The sequence below is a fragment of the Phoxinus phoxinus genome (genome assembly GCF_949152265.1).
Source record: "Phoxinus phoxinus genome assembly, chromosome: 13".
Lineage (NCBI taxonomy): Eukaryota > Metazoa > Chordata > Actinopteri > Cypriniformes > Leuciscidae > Phoxinus > Phoxinus phoxinus.
Window position 1 is genome coordinate 10,773,442 of NC_136888.1, and position 24,598 is coordinate 10,798,039.

Consider the following 24,598-nt stretch of genomic DNA (forward strand, 5'->3'; position numbering starts at 1 on the left):
AGAATGTAAATATCATTCAAGCAAGAAAGGTCAAACAAAACTATTCTCTGTGGCAGCAACACAAGTTTTTGATAAGGGCCTTTTGTCAAGGCCAACTTCCTGTAAGAAAAAAATGATGACCTTCATGGGCTAAACTTATTTTAAACACAAATCTAATCCCCAATGGATTACCCCAAATGCTCAATTGCTTATCAATTTTCTTTGTGGGAAAAAAAAGCCATGACTAGTGCAATTTAACAATACAGCTTTTTGTAGTTAGATTACATGCCATTTATGTGATTTTAATTAAATTACCAATTTATGTCAGCACCAAGCAGACACAATTACCAGTATGTCCAAAAATACACAGTAAGCATCACGACACAAATAGATCCTCTATTTGAAATCCAGACCTTTCCTCAAGTACCGCAGCACAAAACCAGTTCATTCGAACCCTCAGCTGATAAAGCAAGGCGTCCGTAAACCATCACAATGCATAGTGCATGATTCCCTCAGGGCAGTTCAAATGCACAAACATTTCTGTTTGCAACACTGCCATAAGCTATATTTGATGACAACATTAGTTAAAGGATTAATGGATGGACACGCATAGCCATTATATAAAGCATCAATATTGATTTCTCAAGTGGGTAAGTTCCTGTGCTATCAAATATGGTGCATTTGTTCAACAAGAGGCATCTGGCAAACTCTCTGCGTGAAGGCACTGAATCAGCAAATTTCCTCCTGACTCATAGAGCCAGAGGACAGTCATGGGAGCTGGGAGAACAGAAATACAGCATCACCTACCTTGCAGCCTCTGCATCACATTCATAATGTCCTTGGTGGACCGTCCGAAAGTGCTTAGGGAAGCCATGGTCCCTCTTCTACAGTCCTGTGCTCCTCTGACACCTGATCACTCATGCAGTCGGCACATTAGACAGTAGATACTGTACTACTTTCTTAAGGGGCATCCCCATCTGCCCCTCCTACAACTCTCTTTCCTCCTCTTGCTCTCTCTCGCTCTCTCTCACTCTGATGCAGAAACTCCAGGAACTTGATAGGATCCAATAGAAAAGCAGGTTTCATTTAGGTGCCCAACCAGGTAGTCGACCAATCACAAGTCCTCTTCTATCTAGTGAGTGAACCTAGAAGAAAAATTAACAGCACGGGTGTAAAAAGATTTAGACGAGGTAACATATAGACTAAGTGTAACTTAAGTTAAAAAAAAAAAACATCATTAATTTAATTATGACTAAATCAGTTAAATAAATAAGGTTACACAAACAACGTTATTTTTAATATCAGGTAGAAAACTGCACATTTCCACTTTTTACAGTGCAATTGTACTCTATGCACACTGTAGTCATGCTGTACATGCATATGTTTGCACACAGACCGGGTCCCTTTTATATCACATAAATTGCTGTTATTTATTTATTTAATTTTTTCCAGTTCGATAATAGTAATAATAATAATCTAACTTAATGGCTGATTATATGGAATATAATTCTATTATTATATGGAAAAGAGCTTTAGTTATAGAGCTCATCCATAATTTAAAGTATTTGCCCACCAGGGATAACTTTTCATCTTACATGCTTATTGCACATGAAACGCATCATGGACTTTGCATGCATATCAGCCAAAGTTATGCAAGTAACTAAGTGAAGACTAAGAAAACTCAGCAACACAAGATAAATATCAGCACAAACAGTCGGAAGTCTAAAAGATTAAACAGGATATACTATTGCGCAAATTGACAAGAACACCAGTTCTAATTCATCGGAATACATTTGTTTCATTTGTATACTAGTGTGTAGTGTGTGTATTACCGTGAGCAAAAGACGCTTCCTTCCTTCCCCTCAGGGCTCTAGTCTCATGTGATGATAATGAAGATCTGTTAGACGGGTTGCTTTGGAAACCTTTAAACAATGTTGCAAGGCCGTGTTACTTCATGTGACCTTTACCGCCACCTATCGGTGTTAAAGGGAATAAGGGGGCGTTTACACAGGGCGCGTTCTTGCGTTCAAAAGCGTTTGACAGAGTGCAATGAAACAACGGAGAGGAACGACAGACAGACAGACAGACAGACAGATAGACAGATAGACAGATAGACAGACAGATAGATATATAGATAGATAGATAGATAGATAGATAGATAGATAGATAGATAGATAGATAGATAGATAGATAGATAGATAGATAGATAGATAGATAGATAGATAGATAGATAGATAGATAGATAGATAGATAGATAGATAGATAGATAGAAACCCAGTCTCTCCATCAAGAACAACGTGGTTGAATAATGACATCTGCTGGCCATTCCTGTTTTTGCAATAAACCCAGAGCAAGGCGGTCCTGCTATTGTTTTCTACAAATGTTCTTCACTGCAATATTTGTAAAGGCCAGTACACCAGGAGGTAACAGAGACTGGATTTGGTTGAATTCAGTTGAATTTATATCCTCTTCCTTTTTCTTCTGAGAGGACATGCATTTTTAGACACTTAGCAAAAAATGATATACCGGTAGTTACTATTTTTAGGTGCATGGGTATTTTTGAGAGTATTATTATTTGGTTCCGTGATCGTGAAATCAGTGATAGGCCAAAAAGGCAAAGATACTACGGCAGTAAGGAAATCCCCTCTTATCACCTGCATGGGCGTTTTCATTTTCCTGTGGGAACCGTGTCGAATCAAAACTATCTCGATAGATGCATTGTTCAGTGTTTGTTTTTTGTTTTTACTTACGTATTTTCCTTTTATCCACACTCAATCTCAAAACAACTTTACTGCAAAAGTAGGAAATTGAAAGTGCTGAAAGGTCTACAAAAAGGTGTAAGTTGGTAAATTACAATATAATGGGGTGAAGAAGCCATTGTATTGTATCCATTGAAACGAAGGAAATGATGCAAGAGGAAACCGCTCTGTTCCCCTGGATTTCTGTCCTGGACAGATAAGCCGAGCATTTGCTAATTTTATAAGTAAAGAGGCAGGAAGAATGACGACAATGTTTCCCTTTATGCAAACTTCCCTTTCATTCCCTGAGAAATACAGTGAACAGTCCTTGTGGGCTTGGATTCAGTCTGGCTGCATGTTGACATGCTTCTGCTAACTATTATGGCTTCAAATGAAACTAATGCGATTTGGGAAATACTTAAACCTATTGATTTTGGTAAGAATTGCTGTGCATTTGTTTGACTACCATTGTAGCCTTGCTTAGGCAAATTAAGCTGGCTTATATTTGTAATCAATTTAAACTGTCAATATGAAAATAGTTTCTTGTAAACCCTTCAACTGTTCATAATGATTTTTTATATAACATACTCAAAATTCAATAACCTTTCCATCCAGAGGAGGTCATCCTGGCGTTCTGCTTGTCGATACTGATGGGTCTGCTCATCGGGATCTTGATTTTCCTCCTCCTTACATGGATGTCAAGAAGACGGAGAGCTTCGGTCAGGATCACCAGCCGTCAAGACCAGTCATCAGAATCCAAAGGCTCACGTAATCAACGCTGCCACCTCAGACACTACAAGAGTCACGGTTTTGACAAGAACAGTGAATATGCGGGAAGAACGACTTTAAACCTCCACAGACAGACCTCCGTAGACCCCAATGAGCTGTTGGGCAGAAGCCCCAGCTTTCTGAACTCCACTTTTCGGCCACCACCAAAAAAGACTAACAAGGCTAGTGATGAAACAGAGGATGATAACCAAGCTGCGTTAATTCCTAACATCACCGATCCATTTAGTACAGAACCAGCAGAGTGTTTCTGGCTGGGGAAGGGCAGTCTAAGAGGATTTCTACCCAGACAGACACCGCCACCTGCATATGACAGCGTCATTCACATCTTTCAAGAGACCTGTCCCTGACTGCACTGTGACAAAAGACTAAGGATTGTACATAAATCCCCAAACATAAACTCAAGCCTTGCTCTGATTTGAGAAGAGATCTGATTTATACTATACTGACACTAATTTGACTTATTATCTTCATGAGAACAGAAACACTTTACAATAAGGTCCTATTAGTTAATGTAAGTTAATGCATTATTTCTCAGAAGCAATGTAGGGCTGGACTTCATTTTGTCATGGGTAATTGATTGGATGGATGTGGTTTGCTATTGGTCGATCTCATGTGAGTGACAGGTTGTCCCCCCATTTAGGCCAGTAAGCGCATCATCAGAGAAGAGAAGAGATTTCGCTCCAAGAGGGAAGGGAAGTTATTTTGAAAAGAGATTACGGGGGAACATGACTTTAAAAATAATTATGTATATCTTGTATAATAAATACTGCAATTTTCCATTAAAAAAAACTGTCCATTTTGATTTCATGGTGACTTTAATGTTAGAAAACGTAACCTTACTATAAAGTGTAGCGAGTGTCATCCAGTATTCAACGTTCAATGTGAAACATAGCTGTCTAAAACTATGTGTACTTTGACATAGACCATGGTACTGAATGATTCCCTTGTTCATATAGCCTACCAGTAAGTACATGGTAGGCCTACTCCAAAATACATCTACATACAAAAGTGAAGGAACATCGTATGCTTATTTTTGTCTACTAAAGTAAACCATACACTAGGAACAGCAGGAACAGCAGAGTGCCTCCTGGGAATCTCTTCAATGTGGTATTGTTCTGTCTTTCCTGAGACGAAAGTGAAGTGTCTCTCCTGAGACCTGAGCGTTGTTGCAGACTGCCTGAGTAAAGGAAATAAGTGCTAGTAAAATTACTTTTCACTAATAGAAAACAGAATCAGTACATGCACAACAGATGGGTTTCAGAAGAAAAGGTTTCAAGATTTTTTTTTTGTAAGACTATAACAAATAAACTTTCAGGACAAACTTATTATGAGCTCTGAGGTAAATACAGTCTGTGCTACCATTGGCTTACAAAGTCTGTAAAAGACGTTTGAACACCTATTCATTGTCATCGGTCGGGTTGTAGTGACTTTTTTACATGGATATTGCAAAAAAAAAAAAAAAAACTACAAGTAATAACAGCAGGTTAAACTTACCATGAGTTCTGAAGTAAATAGTCTGTGCTACCATTGGCTTACAAAGTCTGTAAAAGACGTCTGAACACCTATTGCATTGGCATCTGTCAGGTTGTAGGGACTCATGCATGTTATTGCAAAAAATAGAACCTTTAATTACACATTCTTGTATTTGTAGGACACTTGTCTCATAGTATGAGCCGGTTAGTTTGGTTCAACGCTTGGTGTTTTGAACGAATCTTTTAAGTGAACAATAGTATTCCCTTCACTGACTGAAGTCGCTCCCTTTGAAGTAGCCTACTGCTTTCAGGCCTTCAAGACTGACTGTAGTAGGAGCCAGCCAATAGCATTCGATTACGGGCAGTGAAGGAGAATTTGTATTGGTTGGACTACTAAACCGATACGCCCCTTTTACTGAACGAATCTGTTTTTAAGTTTTGAGCCTGTACATTTCATTCGTGAACCAACTGAACATTATCTCATTTATGCAGTTGTTGTTTTTATACAACGTCTTGATGAAAGTCGTGTACAGAATTGGAGAATATAGATACATCTGTTTTATGTCATTTGAGGGTAAATCGTGTGTTTTGGTCGTGAAAAAGGTCGGTGTTTTAACGAGTCGTTTGAGTGATTGATTCAATGACTCCTTTTAAACACCTGTCAGTTGCCACCTTTTGGGATAAAACGAACTGAACTGTGGTGAACAGTATCCAACTTTATTAAAGAGTTTTTAAAAAATAGGTTTTATAGAAAATGCGTGATAAAACACTAAACTGAGCAAAATAACTTGAAAAGAGAAAGCATAGCCTACTCACTTTTTGGCTCTGAAAGGAAAGACAGCGTTTTGAATCGTTTTTCTAGTAGTGTGCTTTAATTGAACCGTCTTTGAAATTCCTACTTTATTTTCCCAGTGAAGCTTAATATTATTCGCAAACTCCTGAATCTTAATACGTATGACAAAATAAGAATGAAGATTGGTGATTTATATCAGTCTGGTTTGCTCGTGCACCGCATTTGTTGTAGCCTACTATCTGGATGGGGTTGACAGTCATGTGATCAAAGCACCATTCCGTCAGAGCGCGGGTTGCCTTCGCACGCCGAAAAATCCCTCGTCCAAGGGTTCTTTTGCGCCAAAGCACTGCGTCTCCCTGCATGACTTTAATGTGCTTTGGGGTAAAATCCAGCATGAGCATCTGGCAAGCATTTAGACGCATTGAGAGCGAGTTGGTAGAGGTGAGTTTGCTGGTAGAAATGAATGCAGAATTCTTATTTTAGTACTCGAATGAATTGTTTTCTTTTTGGTTCACATTGTTCTCATTTGATTTATTTGGAATGTCACAATAATAGTCAATGTAGTATCCTTGATCGTTGTGTAATTATATCACGAGTGTAGGTGGCAACCATAGTTGATGGATTTATTTTAAACTGCATCCAGCTTAATTACCTGCCACAATTATTGTTTTAATCAGATGTGTGAAACTGAGCCAGTTATGATCTTGAAGCCCTTAATGGTTATTTTTATATTGATTCTATAGCAATTAACATTGAGATGTGTTTTGAACGAAATTTTATATATCTTTATCCGCCTGGGAGAAACGCATTCTATAAATTAATATTTTTGAAATGAGAATAAATGCAGTTATGAAGTCTTAGGCTGGGTGTCATTAAAATTCAGCCATCATCACATCCCTGTTGCCATGACGCCTGCGAGCTGCCTCATCCTTAGTTGTGCATGATTTTTCTGTATGTTTTTTGCGCGTTTGCTCGCCTTTTTTGTACTGATGCTTCGATGCATAATTTCTGTAGCGTTATTCTTAGTATAAACCTGAATTGCAGGGGCTTTAAACATCCCGTGACGTAATGAGGGACCAATGTCAACTCAAGTGTGGGTGCAGACAGAGAAATGAAATGCCTTTAAATGATTCTGCATGCAGCGCTTGTCTCATAGGTGGCTTGTTCTTGCTCTTCAATCTGCAAATGATATAATCTGTTTCAGTGTTAGTGTCATATGCTTTATTCTTTCTCAATACGTGTGTGTGTGTGTGTGTGTGTGTGTGTGTGTGTGTGTGTTTTCTCTTTGCATAGAAATCCTGGAATACCAAAGGCTGAAAACTGGTTTTATGTATAATGAAGATAAACCGCAATAGGCCTTGACTTGATTTAGATCAAATTTACATCCTTTTATTGAACAGAAATAGAATGAATTGGATTCCTCATGATGTGCATTAGTCACAGACTATAATGGCCTGATTTCAGTCACACTCTTTCTTAAGACACATCTGCAGTTAAGCATTCTCAGGTTGTACTGCACATTTTTTTGAATAAGCAAGCAAAATGGAGCACTCCTTCAAAGACGGAATTCGGACTAATAATGTCCAGGGACTATGAAGAGGTGAGTACCTCCAGAAAAATACGATTTTCATGCATTCCATGATAATATTTTCTACTGCATTGAAAAATATAATGTTCTTTAATACAGTTGTAGTTTATTTTAGACACATAATGTCAAATACAGTCAGTTGTTACATTCCACCAAACTATTATAAACAAAAATGTTCTCATTCTTTTATAGTTATTATCCATGTTTAGGCAGTTTTATTTATTTATTGTATTAAGACATTACAAGGAATGTTTGTACCTTTGGCTTTAAACATGTGTATGTCCCACCGCAGGGTTATTTAAAGGTAAAGTGTGTGATTTCTGTGCCACTATGTGAATTTAAAAAAAGTTAATATAATTTTCAAAATGGCTGATAATTTTTGAATCGACCTATTAATGTCTTACATTTTTCTTTGCATGTTGAGTGAACTGCAAAAACCTAAAGACCTATTTACAATGTGGACCAGTTACAGCATCCCCCCTATTTGAACCTATATAAGTGCGAAATATCAAGCGTAGCGTCAGTTCTGGCAGGTCACGTTAGCCAAGCTTGCATCAGCTGACTCTCAGCTGATCCACATCTACCTATAGGAATGCGACGCCTATCACTGTATACATATATATAAGCTCCTTCAGTATTATCAGCAGCTATCGCGTTTCTCAGGAGCTCATTACCCTCCTCCATCCCCAGCTCCACCTCTCGTCAGTCAGGATTTGGCATTCTGATTCCCCTCGAATCAGAATAATTTCTCGAATTATGTTGTACTTTAAAATCTTGAATTAATGATATCTGCTGCAATACATTCATGTTGGTTCTGTTCTGTTCACCCCAAGGGGGGTTATTGCTGCTCTCCCTGCTCTTATCCATGCTAGGCTGCATGGATACGCAGGGAGTTCTTGCCCAGAACGGAACCATAGCGCCAATCCTAACTGTATGCTAATTGTCAATCGTATTTGACGATAGTGGTCCTGACAGAAATATAAAAAAATATATAACTCTGCAAAAGTCTTAGTCAACCCCTCCCCCCCCCCTCCTCTTTTTGCTGTTTGTCATGAAAAATCAGTTTACTTTTCCGAACATTAATTCATTGTAATAATCCAGTGAGATTTTTGTATGCAAAATGAGTCTGACAGCAGCCCGTATGATCTGATCTCACCATCATCGTCTGTGATTACATGAAAAAACTAAGACAGACTAAATCCAGAAGAACTGCGACAAGACGCTTGAAGAAACCTGCCTTCAAAGCTACAGCACTGTGAAAGGTTTTAGACACTTGTGTAAAAATACCCTAAAGTGAGGATGCTTTCAAAAATAACATCATAAATAGACTTCTGTTAACTAAATCAATATTTGGTGTGACCACCCTTTGCGTTTAAAACAGCTTTCGTCCATGTACAATTGCACATAGTTTTTCAAGTAGTTTTGCAGGACGGTTTCTACGAGGCGTCCTGGTGACGTTGACACAGTTCTTCTGGATTTAATCTATCTCAGTTTTTTCTGTTTCTTCATGTATTCACAGACAGACTCCGTGATTATGAGATCACTGTTATCAGACTTCTCGTGCATACAAAAATCCCACTGGATTATTACAATTAATGGCAAAAGGAACATTTGGAAATGTAAACTGATTTTCTACTGACACATTATAGCAAAAGTTGTAAATAACTGGCTTAAAACTATTTTGGGGTCAAAGTACTGATGTGCCGAAAATTAAATAATAATAATAATTCATTACATTTATATAGCGCTTGCCAATAATCTTGCCAACACATCTATACAGAATGAATATGCACATTTTTTTAATGTAGTTTAGTATTAGTGACAATTAAAAATGATATTGCAGATTATACAAGTGTTTTAAATAATGTGAATATTAACTGCCTCTCTCTCTACATCTGTAGCCTGGTCAGTCTGTAGGGATGTTGGCTGCGGTGGAACATGGTCCGGTCCTCTGCAGTGACTCCAACATCCTCTGCCTCTCATGGAAAGGGCGAGTTCCCAAGAGTGAGAAGGAGAAGCCGGTGTGCAGGAGACGCTACTATGAGGAGGGCTGGCTGGCCACTGGAAACGCCAGGGGTGTTGTGGGCGTCACGTTCACGTCTAGTCACTGTAGAAGGGACAGAAATACCCCACAAAGAATCAACTTCAATTTACGGGGTCATAACAGTGAGGTGGGAGTTCCCCTCTCCTAAAGATTTTTGTTTTGCCAAAAACTGCTCTTTTTTTGGTTTAAATGTTTGAATTACGAGATTTAAAGGTGTAATAATTAATGTTTTACACTTTAAACCTAAGCAAATAAAGAAAAGAAAAAATACTGGAAATTTACTGGAAAAAAAGCGGCAACTATGGTTGCCGGAACTTTACATTATTTTAAATTTTAACTGATTTTTTTTTTTTTTTTTACCTTAAATCTATATTTCATTAACTGAAATAATGTTAATATATCAAATTACTAAAAATCTGTTTTTACCCTTAACAACCACCTTAAAAGCCACATGATGAGTCAAAGTTCATCACAAGTAGCTTTTCCACAAGCTGAGGTAAATACTAATGTATAGAAAGTGCACACAAACACAAAACACTATCATGGTAACACAAAAAGAATGCAATAAATATTAATTTAACAACATACGATGTAAAAAAAAAAAAGAAACCATATAACAAGAACAAACATCAATGTGCTGTCACAGATAATTCTGGGAATGTCAATTTATGTTTATTTTTTTACTGTAAATTACAAGACGACTTGTTCTTTTTCACTTTACAGCATTTTACTGAAAAGACCCATTAGATGTATTGTAGCTTTTCACCGCATAGAGTAAGGTAACCTACCGTTAACCAATTAACAGGTAGCATTTTTGGTCTTTTACCTTCAAAATTACGATAATTTACAGTGTATGTTTGAATAAATCTGTTTAAAATGATGTGCACTCATATTAGATCCAGTAAAACCAGTTGACTAGAAAAATATGTTTTGTAAACTGAGCTCACTTGACCATCCGAATACTACTTAATTTATCTAATTATCTCGTTACCTACCATGCACGTTTATTCAGAAAGAATTATTTTCATAAATCAAAAAAAGGCTAGTTTTGAATTTACCATTCTATGCACGAGTATAATGTACTCTTTCTCCTAGAATTTCACTCCCATGGTGCTGTTCTTGTACAGGTTGTCCTTGTTAGGTGGAATGAACCGTTTCAGAAGCTTGCAACGTGTGACATGGAGGGAGGGATATTTGTGTGGATCCAGTATGAAGGGAGATGGTCCGTAGAGCTGGTGAATGACAGAGGTGCTCAGGTATGTATATTTACTGCTTATTTTACATCTGTGTGCAGAGTGCAAATGTATTTGTTATGATACGTCAAGATTGATTAACTTACTAATATGTTTTGATAAAAAAATGCATGATTATACCAACACAAAAAGGCCAACTAAGACGATGTAAATAAAGTATGGTATATAATAATTCAATTAATTGCTATTATTTTCCTTTTTTCTATTTTTACCTATTTTTTTATGTCATTCATCATTGGAGTGCAGATGTCCATAATTACTCATTGTTAGAAAAACAGAACAATCTACAAAAATATAGAGTTATTTAGTAAATGCATAACTATATGTTGGGCGCTATTTTAACGATCTAAGCACATGGTCTAAAGCACATGGTGCAAGTGCACTTAGGGCATGTCCGAAACCACTTTTGCTGGTTTAGCGACCGGAAAAATTGTCAAAAAGGGTTGTCCCTATTCTCTTGATGGGTAATGGGTGTGTTTTAGGCGTAACGTGCAATACACCAATCAGAGTCTCATCTCCCATTCCCTTTAAAAGCCAGTTGCGCTCGCACCATGGCGGATTCGCTATTTATATGGCGGAATTTGCTAGCGGAAAAACTGAACGCTTCTCTAGTGAGGAAACGGATCTGCTTCTGCGCGAAGTTAAAGCACGCATGCAGACCATATACGGGACAAAGTGTACGCGCGCACATTACTAACAAATGACTTTAAATTGTCAGCTACAACATTACTTTAAATAACAAAAAAATACTACAATACTACAACATTACTTTAAATAACAAAAAAATATTGCGAACATTTTTGCGCACAAAAATAACGACTTTATTCAACAATTTCTTCTCTGTGTCAGATCTCCTACGCTATTCGAGTAGTGTAAACAGTGCGCGCTTCCTGGTTCTACACCAGAATGCCGCCTCACTATTGGCCGACGCTGGTCACGTGAGCACCATGACTTTAGACCAGGTCTCCGTAGTCTATTTCAGTTGCCTCAAAATAGCAAGGCACCAACAATGCGTCTGAACACACCTCGTTTTCGGACCATGGGCGCACAAATGCATTTGCTATTTAAACAACGTGGCGCAGGACGTGAAAAAGATAACTGTGTTGGGCTGAAACTAGCAAAAAAACTTTGCACCGGGTGTATGATAGGGCCCATTATGTTTCAAAAGGGATACAATTTTGTGTCTTTTAATGAAACTCTTGCTAATTAAAAATGCTACTTATTTTGCAATCGGAAAAAAACATCTATTATTGTAACATGAACTGCTTACTGAACTAGTGGTTTGTTGTCTAGGTGAGTGACTTCACCTGGTCACATGATGGTACACAGGCCTTAATCGCCTACAGGGATGGTTTTGTCCTGGTGGGATCAGTCAGTGGTCAGAGACACTGGTCATCTGAGATCAATTTGGAGAGCCAGATCACCTGTGGAATCTGGACCCCTGATGACCAGCAGGTAACTTTTTGGTTTGGCATCATCGAATTGAAGGTCTGAAAGGCATTTGTTGTCAACACATGACTTGGACCGATTCCCCTGGACTGATGCCCGATTTCCCTAATTTGGTGTTTGCATTCGTTTATTCTCCCTAGGTGCTTTTTGGAACAGCAGACGGGCAAGTCATAGTGATGGACTGCCACGGCCGTATGCTTGCCCATGTTCTGCTGCATGAGTCAGATGGCATAGTCAGCATGTCCTGGAACTGCCCGAACTTCCTGGTGGAGGACAGCACTGAGAGTGATACAGACTCTGATGACTCTACTCCAGCTCAAGGTACATTATACTCTTAAAAGAATAGTTCGCCCAAAAATGAATATTCTGTCATTATTTACTCACCCTCATGTCTTTCCAAACCCCTAAGACCTTTGTTCATCTTCGCAACACATATTAAGATATTTTTGATGAAATCTGAGAGCTTCCTGATTCCTCTATAGACTGCAACGTCATTGCAATTTTCAAGGCCCAGAAAGGTAATAAAGTAAGACATCGTTAAAATGATCCATGTGACTACAGTGGTTCAAATGTGATGTTATGAAGCGGTGAGAACTATTTTTGTGCGCAAAAATAACGACTTTATTCAACAATTTCTTCTCTTCTGTGTCAGATCTCCTATGCTATTCGCGTAGTGTAAACGGTGCGCGCTTCCTGGTTCTACGCCAGAATGCCGCCTCACTATTGGCCGACGCTGGTCACGTGAGCACCACGACGCATGCATGTGATGATGACGCAGGAGCTAGCCAATAATGTTTAGTCTGTTTAGTCTACGTGTTTAGTTGCGCACAAAACGTATTATTGTTGCTTCATAACATTACATTTGAACCACTGAGTCACATGGACTATTTTAACGATGTCTTTACTACCTTTCTTGGCCTTGAAAGTTGCAATGATGTTGCCGAGGGATCAGAAATCTCTTGTCATAAAGAGATGAAAGACAAGATTTCATAAAAAATATCTTAATTTGTGTTCTGAAGATGAACGAAGGTCTTACGGTTTGGAACAACATGAGGAGGAGTAATTAATAACAGAATTGGGTGATTTTGGGTGAACTAACCTTTTAAAGAAAGGTGGTTCTAAAATGGTAAAGCTTATTCAATGGTATCAAAAAATATTTTTCACTGTACAGGGTTCTTGATTTTCTTGGAGATTACAAACTCTTTGAGATTAAGATATAGGTTTTGAAGACATGTGTATTGCATACATCATCCATTAATGAAAGAAAGTGAGGCCTTCCTGAGTTTTTCCAAGCAGTACATTTCCAGTACATAGACTGTTTTCTAAATGGCCACAAATAAAAAATAAAAAAACTACTTCAAACCTTTTAAAGGTATAGAACATTTTATACATTTTTAAGGGTGATTGCAAGGCAGTACTGTATATTTGACTTTTTCTTCAATGTTATTAACTGTAAAACTATGTTTCCTTTCAAGTGCAAAATCTCAAACCACTGCTCACGGTCAGCTTCATATCGGGAGACATTAGTCTGATGAACAACTATGATGACCTTTCACCTAACATCATACGCTCAGGACTGAAAGGTAAAACCCGGCTGTTTTTGAAATAAATGAATTGCTAAGTACGTGTTTTATCACTGCCACTGGATTATTATTAACAGAATATTGAAGTTATTTTTAACATCTATGGCATGCTGTTTTTTTACCTAGAGACAATATTGTCTATTAACATTTACAGTAAATTCACCTATAATGGAGGTTTAGCAGCAGGCTGGACATATATTAAATGCTTGCAATAATAAAAATGCATAAATCGTCATTTTAAAGTACGGCTACTTTTCTTGGTTGAGGAGCTTCTGGTTACTCCTTACGTGTAATTTAGTAAAAATAACCCAAAATGGTCCTTTCAACCATTTAATGACACATCATAAATGTTGATTCATTATGACAGAGCTACATAACATGCTGTTATCTGACTGGACAGACTTTTGTTTTCCAGATGTGGAGGTACAGTGGTGCTCTCAGGGAGACCTGCTGGCAGTGGCCGGGATGGAGAGACACGGTCTACCCGCTGACTCAGCCTGTGCCTCCTTAATGAGGAACGCCCTTGTCAAGTTTTACAATGTCCAAGGGGAACATATATACACTTTAGAGACTCCAGCCCAAGTGAGCTGTGACCAGTCATCAGACCAATCATCATTTATCAATCTGAACATATAATACACACAATATTTTTTTTAACTGTTTTTTAAAGAGTATTGGTATGCTCACCAATGCTGTATTAATTTGATCAAATATACAGTAAAAACAGTAATATTGTGAAATATTTCTATTTTAATATTTAAAATGTAATTTATTCCCATGATGGCAAAGCTGAATTTTCTACTTTCACAGGAATAATATCATAATTATATATAATAATTATATTTTTAAAATTAAATATTTTATTTAAACATGCATATTTACTATTTGTATAAACCTTTTTTTATGTGTAAATTTGTATGCATTAACAGTATGGCAATAGTATAGAAAACTGGTTATCGGCTGCTTTTGCTTCAAGTATATACAACACAATATCAAATGTACTTTTAATCACATATTGATGTTTGCATAAATTATACATAAACTGTATATAATCTAAATATCTTTTGGTTTTAGAGGCCCATCACCACTATTTGCTGGGGTCACAGAGACTCGCGGCTGTTTCTGGCCTGCGGGCCAGCCCTGTATGTAGTGCGTGTGGAGCACCGCGTGGCCAGCCTGCAGCTTCTGTGTCAGCAAGGCATTGCCAGCGCTCTTAAAGAAGAGAGAGATGTGGGAAAACTCAACATGCCTTCGCTCCTCTGTTCCTACGTTACCACTGCATTCATTCCAACGATCAAGGTACCGAAGCAGCAAGTGAAGTATTCACAGTTTTGATGTATGCTAATATATGCATTAATGCACAATCTTTTTCATATCACAAGCCCCCAATCCCTGATCCGAACAACATTAGAGATTTTGTGAGCTATCCCACAGCAGGCAATGAACGGCTGCACTGCACTATGAAGCGTTCAGAGGAGAACCCAGAGGCAGGAGGCCCCTGTTACACCCTCTATCTGGAACACCTGGGAGGTCTGGTGCCTATTCTCAAGGGCCGTCGCATTAGCAAACTGCGACCAGAGTTTATCATTATGGATCCAAAAATGGATGGTAAAGCAGGTATGTTAGCACTATTGCTGATCGTGACTCTTTAAAGTGCTCATATTGTGCTTATTTACAAGTTTATAATTTTATTTTTGGGGTCTGCTAGAATACATTTTCATGATTTAGAGTAAAAAAAAAAATCTCTTTTCACCCTCTGCCTGAAACTCTTACTGCATTCCAATTTGCATACTATCCGTCCTTAATAGTATTCGGAATTAGAATTAGTGTGTCCCAAATCGTAGTATGTTGAAATGAGTATTCCAAAGATACGGATGGTCTAAGTGCAGATCTCGCTCTAACTGCTAATATTGCCCACAAACCATTGGACTAGGATTTAATTAGAACTACAAACACGAATAAAAAGTGTTAAAAACTACAAACATGGCGGGTGTGTGTTTAAAGTCGGCATGAAATCAAAATTGACCCTATTTACTTTGTTAGCGGATATTACTAGTCTTGTGGTGAACAATTAATCCGTGCAAGTTAGTACACAGAAAAAAATAGTTTGCCGTGGTTATCTTTAAGCAAAGTCTGAAAAGTTACTTCCGGTCTGGAATGGTTACTTTTCTGATGACGTAGGCTTGACGGCTTGGGTTGCTTAAACGCTTAACCACTCCCCTCAAACCGTTACTCTGCTATGGGCGAGAGATGGAGAGGAGGAGCGCTAAAGTAAAACCCTGCCCTCTTTTCAATAATCCGTTTCACTCGGAAATGCGTCACAACACTTGAGAAAAGTCATCTGCAACTTCCGGTTCACGCGGACTTTAAGTAGAGAGGTTTAGATAAAGGGTTTGAGTGATTAATCCGTATCTAACCTGATGAAAAGATATTTATTCAATTTAATTACATCTGCAACAGTATTGTGAACCTTTATAAAGATACATTTGGTAATTGAATAACTTTTAAATGCATTATTATGCAAACACACGAGGAGAGTTCTCCTGATGAAAGACCAACGACTGGCAGATCAACATGCTACTACATTTCTCTCCGAAACAATAGGAAATTAAATATTAAATTGAATGTTGGAGGATTTTAACTGTGACAAGATGATTGACAGGGCAGTTTAAACGCTGACAGGATACATATTACTAAACGGCACAGCGATCCATTAAAGTCATGGTTATGATGAAGTAGTATGTCCCAAAGTTTGTCTACTCTTCTGCTACACACAAAATTATGCACTTTTTCTTTATACATACATCATTTTAGGGCATAGTAGAAGTAGGCGAATTAGGACACAGCATCTCTGTTTTAATGTCTGTCTCCTTAAAGCTCACCTTTCCAAAAAAGCCCAGTTTCCTCTGATTGGTCATTCTGTTGTGATTGGTCATCCTCTGTTCAGATTGTTTACATGTACAAACAGATATACATATTGAAGGAAAGGTAAAATAAAAAAAAGCCTAACAGGTTTTTTTTTTGATAGCTGATTTCTGATCTTTAATTTAATTTTGTCTTTCAGATGAGGTCTGTGTAAATGGCATGATCTCCTATATGACTGACAGCTGTAACTGCTCAGATTCAAGCGATATTGAGTTGAGCGATGAGTGGGTTGGACGAAAGTCGCCAAAACTTTCCAGAGGAAACAGGTCTCCTAAGCTTCCTAGGTACTCTAAACATATAAGGTATGTTGATATAAAATTCACACAATATTACAGGGTGCCTGAAACTTAACAGAAATGTTTTTGTTCCATCACAACCTTTACAAAACACAATACAGCACTATTCTGTAAAATATTTACTAAACAAATCAACAACTTTTGACTTGATAGTAAAAGAAAACATTTAATTTAATTGTCTATTTTTCATATTTGTTTTTATGTCTAGAATTAATATGGAATCAAGAAAGTCTCCCAAACTTGCTCAAACATCTCAAGAAATGTCTAGGTCTCCTAGATTACCAAAGAAGCCTGCAGTTCGATCTCCAAGTCTTTCTCGAAGGGAATTTTCAGTTGATGGCTTTAGTGAGGTACTTGACATCTTATCTGCAAGTTCATTTTGGGAATTATTTTTATATTACTCTACTTGCCTAGAATTAGCCAAATTTCCATCCACTTTTTTGTTATCGACAAAGTGAAAATGCGGTAAAAAAAAAAAAAAAAGCTAAATTTGCTGTCTCCAACCTGTTTCCGTCCAATTGGCATTATACCGCTAAAATGGTGTGCGTAATGACGTCATCCCTAAATAACGCCTAAAAAAAGTAATTTCCATACATAACTTTGTGTTAATCGCAAATTATAGCATATATTTCGCATTCCAATTTTTTGTAAAATGCAGAGAGTAATGAGACAATTGGCAGTACAATGTTCCGTTATATCTTTAACGTAAGCCTTGAACATGCAGTCAAGCCAGCCGCGGTTTGACGTGGCGCATATTCAGATCATTCAAACTGGTTTCAGAGTTCAATAACATCAAATCTATCAAAAACATTATATTGCTGCTAATTTTTTTCAGAGATACATTTTTGTTTGAGATAAAATTATATTACATATTAATAAATTGTATTTATTAAATTGTTTTATTAAATTATCGATAACTGGCATTTCCATCAGCTATATTGATAAACGTTTTGATGCGCTAAACCTTTTTTCACAAACAAAACCTTTGGATGGAAACCTGGCTATTGATAGGAAAAGTGTTTGTATTTCTGTCCTGTCTACTGGACACTGCTATGCATTTGTAACATATTCTGCACCATGACCTCCGTAGACAGCTTTTTTTCTTTAATCTCCTGCTTTGCTGAAAAGAAATTACAGTAAACCGACTTTGACCTTGAATATTTTCTATAACTATCACTCAATTTGCTTTGTAGCATAATTACTTAGCTCAGGTCACCTCTAACATCTGGGGAACAAAGTTTAAGATTGTGGGCCTAGCTTCCTTTTTGCCAGCTAACTTAGGAGCAGGTATGTCAGGTTTTGTATACAAATCAACACTTTCACATAATTATTTTAAAGAATAATTCTAATGTATTTTTTTAATATGTTTTGACTAATGATGCATAATGTCACAGTTATTTATAAAACTAGTTTGCTGCACCTGCAACCTCGTCAGATGACCATCTATTTGCCTGAGGTGCGTAAAATTTCCTTGGACTTCATGAGTCTCCCAGTCTTCAATCCTAATGTGTTCAGTGAAGATGAAGATGATTTACCTGGTAAGAATCAGTGGAACGTTGTGTACATTTTGTCTCTATATAGCTTGACTAAGACAAGAAGTAAATACAATTTAGAAATTTATCGCAAGATGTTCTTGCTTATTTCTAGTGATGGGACCTTCTGGAGTGTCAGCCGAAAATCCTCCTTGCACAGTTAATATTCCCATTGCTCCAATTCACAGCCCTGCGCAAGCTATGTCACCTACACAGAGTATAGGCCTTGTCCAATCTCTCCTAGCCAATCAGAATATTCAGCTTGATGTCCTCACCAATCCCACGGCTACTGCATCAGCGGCAGCTGCAGCTGCAGCAGCAACAGCAGCTAATACAACTGTGTCAGAGCACAGTCAGGACACCGTGACCGCACAGTACACTGTGCCGACCAGGTACTCTAACCCTGGACAGGTGATATTCAGCGGACTGGAAATGAGTAATATCCTGAATGGAACTCTTCCTCCTCCTCCAAATCATCTGCCACAACAACCCCACCAACAACGTCAGCAACAACCGCAACAACAAGACCATCAACCATCAAAGCATCAACAGCAATTACAACCACAGCAGCATCATCTGAAATTGCAACATCAGTCACAACAGCTGCATCAACAGTCGCTGCAGCAGCAACACATACAGAATCAGCAGCAATTGCAAACACAGCAGCATCAACAACAACTTCAACAGCAGCATCAGCAACAGCTGCAACAGCAGCATCAGCAACATCTGCAACAGCAGCATCAACAACAGCTGCAACAACAGCTGCAACAGCAGCATCAACAACTACAACAGCAGCATCAACAGCAGTTGCAACAACATCAGCAGCAACTGCATCAGCAGCAAATGCAACAACAGCAACTGCAACAGCAGCAGCAACAAATTCAGCAGCAAGTGCAGCAGCATCAACAACAAATTCATCAACAGCATCAACAACAAATTCATCAACAGCATCAACAACAATTCCAACAGCAGCAGCACCAGTTGCAGCTGCAGCATGAGCAAATGCAGCAGCAGCAACAACAGATGCAACAACAGCAGCAGCAAATTCGACAGCAAATTCTGGAGATGAGGCAGCAGCAGCAACAGCTTCAACAGCAACATCAACAAATACAGCTGCAGCATCAACAAATGCAAAGACAGCATCAGCAAATGCAACAGCAACTGAAAATGCAAATGACCATCCAGCCTCCACCTTCAGGGTATGCTACTCTGTCCCTCCATCAGTTACAGCTGATGCCGCCAATTCCTCATCCAGACCATCCACCAGATAGAGCAGAACAAGTGCTTCCTCTGAAGGTTCCCTCACGACCACAGTCATTCATTGAAACTGACACTCTTGAGATCCAGATGCGCAAGATAAACCCTCCACCACCTTACCCAGGTACAGTGGTCTCTGCTGCAGCCGCCACACCCACTACAGCGCCTCCAGGTCTTCTTGTTAGCAATGAGAATGGCACTACGCTGACAACAGATCCATGTTTAACAAAGGACGATTTCTCTCTTCATCCAATTGGGCTTCAGTATCCAACTCCATTAGGCTATGAAAGAATCACCACGTTTGACAGCAGCGGAAATGTCGAAGAGGTGTGTCGCCCAAGGAGACGCCTGTTAAGGAATCAAAATTCCTATGGAATTCAAGGAATGGGCAGCTCCGCCACATTGAAAGTAACTTCGTCTGAGAACAAGAAAGTCCAGTTGCCGTACAGCTCAGCAACTCTGAGTCGCCTCTCCGTGCCTAGATATTCTATACCAAGCGGAGACCCACCACCATATCCAGACACATCCAACCAGATGAACACAATCAGAAGTCCTACACAGAGGATTGACAGCAGTTTGATTCATGCCACTTTGCGTCGAGATCGAAGGGAACTGACCCTGAAGGTTTCTCAAATGGTGGACACAGTGAGGACTCTACCAACAAAATCCAAAATGAACGGTTCCCTTACGCTCTCCTATCAGCCAAGGATACCCACGGCTTTGTATACATGCACTCAGTGTAGCAGTAATAGCAGCAGCACTAGTGTAAGTGTTACCGGTGGTGGCACCAACAGCAGTGGAATTGCTGGAGGAACTGTGGTGAGGCAAGACTTCCCACCTGGCAAAGGGACCCAACACAGCACTATAATTATGCACTCCAAAAGTTCATCGCCATTAGCTTCCCAGTCCTCCTATAACCTCCTGAGTCCCATTGACCACAGTAGAGACAGAACTGTCTATGTGAACTCTGCCTTTACGGAAGACGAGACATTAAGTCAGCATTGCCATCTTGAAAAATCAGTACGTCATTTAACACTAGGGGATGTCAATTTAACAGTCAAACGACCTCCGCCTTACCAATGGGACTCTCCTGCAGCAGAACAACTCTGGATACCTCAAGAGCAAAATTTATTGCCTGGACCTCCAGGACCACCTCATAAGCCACCACCATTTATACTTAGCCAACCACAGCACTTAGACATGACCCGGCTACCTTTTGTCCTTTCAACAAAGCCTTCCCCCAGTCCCAATTCTATGACCCTCCCTTCAGCCTATCAGTTATCCCTTTCATCCTTCCCAACAATGGTAGGGCATGGTGGACCTCAACTACAGACTTTGCAGAGTCCTGCACAACCATGTGGCCCCAATGACATGGTTACATCTACCACTTTCAGCCAACCAGACCCAACATTAGTCCTACCCCCAGGTTATCCCGCTAATTTGACCAATCTAGGTTGTTGCACTCTGCCACCCATGTACCCAGGGACTAGCTCCTGCAACAACATTCAGCTGCATCCAATGAGCTTGCATCCTTGGAGCACATATAGCACTTGCCCTCCCATGCCAGACCATTCCGCCACACTACCCAGTAAAACCCATCAAGCCCTGGAGAAGCCCGTTCTCTCTCCGCCTCCACAACCTCCACCTCCCCCACCACCTCCTCCTCCACCTCCTCTCCCTCCCCCTCCGCCACCCGTTGAACACCTGAACCATCAGAGCACCTCAGAGGTGGTCGCAGAATCTGGGGATAGCTTTCAAGATCAGTCCTCTCTCAATGAGAGTCCACAAGGAGCAGAGAGGTTCAGTAAAAAGGGGCGTAAGAGGCTTGACAGTAGGGCAGAAGAGGCCAATATGTCCGGAGTCTCTGAAGGGAAATCCAAAAAAGAAAGTCGCACTCTCTCTGACTTCAATTCACTGATCTCCAGCCCAAGACTTGGCAGCAGGGAAAAGAAGAAGCCTAAAGGACAGAAAGAGCCATTGAACAAGGCCAAGAAACTAAGTAGGACCTCAAATGAGTTCCAGGACAGCTCAGAGAGTGAGCCTGAGCTCTTCATTAGTGGTGATGAGTTGATGAACCAAAGCCAGAGCAGCAAGAAAGGATGGAAGAGCAAACGCAATCAGCGTATGGCAAATGAACTTGAGGAAATCAAGTGCCGCAAAGCTAACGAGAGAGAGGATCGTAGTCTTGGCAGCCAAGGCTTTGTTTATGTCATGGCCAACAAGCAGCCATTGTGGAATGAAGCCACCCAGGTTTACCAGCTTGACTTTGGAGGACGGGTGACACAGGAGTCAGCCAAAAACTTTCAGATTGAGCTTGATGGACGCCAGGTAAGCAATTTTATTTATTTATTTATGGATGGGAAACCAGTTTTAAAACAATATTTTCGCTATTCTGTTTCATGACACTAGAGGTAAAGAAATGACACACTAAAAAACAAGCTCCATACATAATACCTTTTGAGTAACAAACATCTACCCTGCATTTAACCCGTACGTTTTCTTTTACACTGTTACAGGTAATGCAGTTTGGCAGAATCGATGGCAATGCATACATCCTGGATTTTCAGTATCCATTCTCAGCGGTACAGGCATTTGCTGTGGCCTTGGCCAATGTCACTCAGAGACTTAAATAGAAAACCTCTCCAGCAATCTTGTCCATGAGAACAGATGGACTGAAAAAGAGATTATTGTTAACTGCAGATTGTGAAAAATGTTACATTCTCTGCTGCCATGATGTCTGTGCAGTGCCTGCCGGTTAGTAGCCGAGAGATCTGGTCACTCTCAGGCAGAACGTACATGAGACGTACACAGGTGGTCTGACAATAGATTTAGTGCTTTAAGGTACCTTTTTGTTATCAGAGGTACAAGCTGATTTAAGATTCCACCTGAATCCAAAGGTGGTACACATCTGAAAAAAAAGTTAATTATTTATGTATTGATGGAATATTATTTAATTCATTAATTCAATTTTATTTCCCTTTTTCCATGTGTTTCATTAGTATATAATGGTGTGATTTAAATGTAAAGGTAATTACTAAAATCTAAGATGGATGTTAGATTATGCTTTCTTCCTTTTATCCCTGATGTCCCCACCTCCTTTTGTTTATTCCTGAGATGTATTTGTGCCAAATTGATTTCCTATGTATACTCCTTGTAAAGTGATGGATTTTAACTATTGTTTACCACAAACTCAGTGTCAAGTAAGTAACTCAAGTAAAAACGGTTTGAATATTCACCCCATGACTCACTTCCATGAAGTGAAAACAGAGACTATATTCCAGTAATAATCATATTTTTCAAGTTGTGCCATAATGAATGCATTTTTATGGTTTAAAAATATCGATTTAACTTTGTTCTTCACAAAATGTCTTAGTTATATTGCATTATTTGCACACTGTGTTTTTGCAGTAATCTCAGTAATGTCCTTTTTGAACAAATCTTTGCTTTTAAATGTTAACAGTAAGTAACAGAAATCAAAGTTTGAACATTTTTTTAATTAGTTTCAAATATATTATATTATACTGTCATTATCATGTAAGTGACATGACAGAAAAGTGCTGTAGTTAGATATACTTAAAAACAATTACTTATATTGTTTATGACACTTTAGCACGGACTATATAGTATGCATTAATTTAGCCAAAAATGTCTTATATCAAAATATAAATCAAATTTAACACACTCTATATTATGCAATGAATGGAATATAAATTAAATTGAAAGTTGAAATGTAGTTTTTGCATTCCTAAGTTAAATAGTCAAACCCTATTGCTTAGTTTGGTCTATGTGAAGGGACATCTTTTTATTGTATTTAGTCTAATTGGTTTAATATTTATTTTTCTGTATTAATATTTAATATTCTGCATCATATTTAATATTTCCTATAGCAAATCGGCTCATTTTTTTTCTGTTGTTGCTTAGTTTCTGATGTTTTCCAGTAATTTCATCAGTTTTAATCACATTTTTTGTTGTTAGCCAAACAGTGGTTCAGAGTGGGGTAGTGTTGATTGACGTTTTAAGCACTTCTTGATTATTCTTGATGTTGTATGCTTTGATGATTTGCAGTTGCAGTTATTTCTGGCCACTTTGTACTGGGAGATTCAGGCTCAGTTTAAATAATGTGGAATGTGAGGCTTTAACTGTGCTTTATTGCTAAATTATTCTAATGTACATTTACAAAATGTAATTCAAGGATGTCTTGAAAAAGCATTAGAATGTGTGTGCAGAGTAGGTTTTAAGTCACTAAATAAAATCAAACTAGTTTGATGAAAATTGTGTGGATTATTTATATTGGGAAATTATCTCAGTCTCATTACATATTTGTGTTAACAGTTTTAATAATAATTATGATGCATGTTGCTATATAATTGTGCATATATAATTTACATCTGCTTCAGCTTTGGTTAGCCGCCAACCAAATCAATGTATTTTATTTTGTTCAGTGTTTAGGGAGCACTATAAACACAAAGTCAACACAGCCAGGTTTGGAAAACAGTGCAAATGGCTATTTTTTGACCTATGAGTTCACAATTATAAAATAAGATCATCCCTGGTCTCTACTGTGACAAACATGCTAGATTAATCAAACATAGCCTGAAGTGAAATTAGTGAACTCATCAGTGAGAGTATGCGTCTTCTTCATGCAGAGGGTTTTACTGCACAGACCTCTAGATGGCGCAGTGGAATTATGTTCACAATGTGCTTAGTTTGATTCATCTTAGCGAATCGGTTCATGTTAATGATGAACCAGTTCAGCAACCAACTCACTATTGTCCCCATTATGTGGGATTTTATTTTGTTATCCTTTTTTTTAAAAAGAAAAATCGTTTAACTATTTAAATGTTCATCTTATTGCGTTATTGTTCATCAATTTGTGTTTCCTTTTTTATTGTTATATTGA

At 38.5% G+C, this 24,598-nt stretch overlaps 3 protein-coding genes across 3 annotated transcripts in view; 2 read left to right on the forward strand and 1 right to left on the reverse strand.

Moving 5' to 3' along the window:
* Positions 1 to 1,864, reverse strand: part of syne1b (spectrin repeat containing, nuclear envelope 1b) — a 124,813-nt gene extending 122,949 nt beyond the window's left edge. The window contains exons 1-2 of the mRNA XM_079632146.1: positions 1,812 to 1,864; positions 787 to 1,111 (exon numbers count right to left, since the gene is read on the reverse strand). Of these exons, the coding sequence (XP_079488272.1) occupies positions 787 to 853 (67 nt within the window). The 5' untranslated portion in view covers positions 854 to 1,111; positions 1,812 to 1,864. The remainder of the gene's footprint in view (positions 1 to 786; positions 1,112 to 1,811) is intronic.
* Positions 1,865 to 3,009: 1,145 nt separating this feature from the next.
* myct1b (myc target 1b) lies at positions 3,010 to 4,307 on the forward strand. The gene is made up of 2 exons (XM_079632697.1): positions 3,010 to 3,153; positions 3,333 to 4,307. Exons 1-2 carry the CDS (start codon positions 3,081 to 3,083, stop codon positions 3,851 to 3,853), a joined length of 594 nt encoding a protein of 197 aa, XP_079488823.1. The 5' UTR covers positions 3,010 to 3,080; the 3' UTR covers positions 3,854 to 4,307.
* A 2,757-nt stretch (positions 4,308 to 7,064) lies between these two features.
* tulp4b (TUB like protein 4b) lies at positions 7,065 to 23,966 on the forward strand. The gene is made up of 15 exons (XM_079632698.1): positions 7,065 to 7,371; positions 9,261 to 9,530; positions 10,531 to 10,659; positions 11,950 to 12,111; positions 12,246 to 12,426; positions 13,581 to 13,688; positions 14,104 to 14,270; positions 14,763 to 14,987; positions 15,071 to 15,305; positions 16,753 to 16,915; positions 17,118 to 17,259; positions 18,103 to 18,196; positions 18,304 to 18,447; positions 18,557 to 22,026; positions 22,215 to 23,966. The coding sequence occupies exons 1-15, from the start codon at positions 7,351 to 7,353 to the stop codon at positions 22,329 to 22,331; spliced, it is 5,628 nt and encodes a 1,875-aa protein (XP_079488824.1). The 5' UTR covers positions 7,065 to 7,350; the 3' UTR covers positions 22,332 to 23,966.
* Positions 23,967 to 24,598: the final 632 nt, after the last annotated feature.

What these genes read in the sequence shown, in the direction of transcription:
- myct1b (XM_079632697.1), top strand. Translation starts at nt 3,081, where the DNA reads ATGCTTCTGCTAACTATTATGGCTTCAAATGAAACTAATGCGATTTGG. An exon ending in ACTTAAACCTATTGATTTTG is followed by an intron (nt 3,154 to 3,332) that starts GTAAGAATTGCT and finishes CTTTCCATCCAG; the next exon opens with AGGAGGTCATCCTGGCGTTC.
- tulp4b (XM_079632698.1), top strand. Translation starts at nt 7,351, where the DNA reads ATGTCCAGGGACTATGAAGAG. An exon ending in AGGTACTCTAAACATATAAG is followed by an intron (nt 16,916 to 17,117) that starts GTATGTTGATAT and finishes TTTTATGTCTAG; the next exon opens with AATTAATATGGAATCAAGAA. An exon ending in GCCAGCTAACTTAGGAGCAG is followed by an intron (nt 18,197 to 18,303) that starts GTATGTCAGGTT and finishes ATAATGTCACAG; the next exon opens with TTATTTATAAAACTAGTTTG.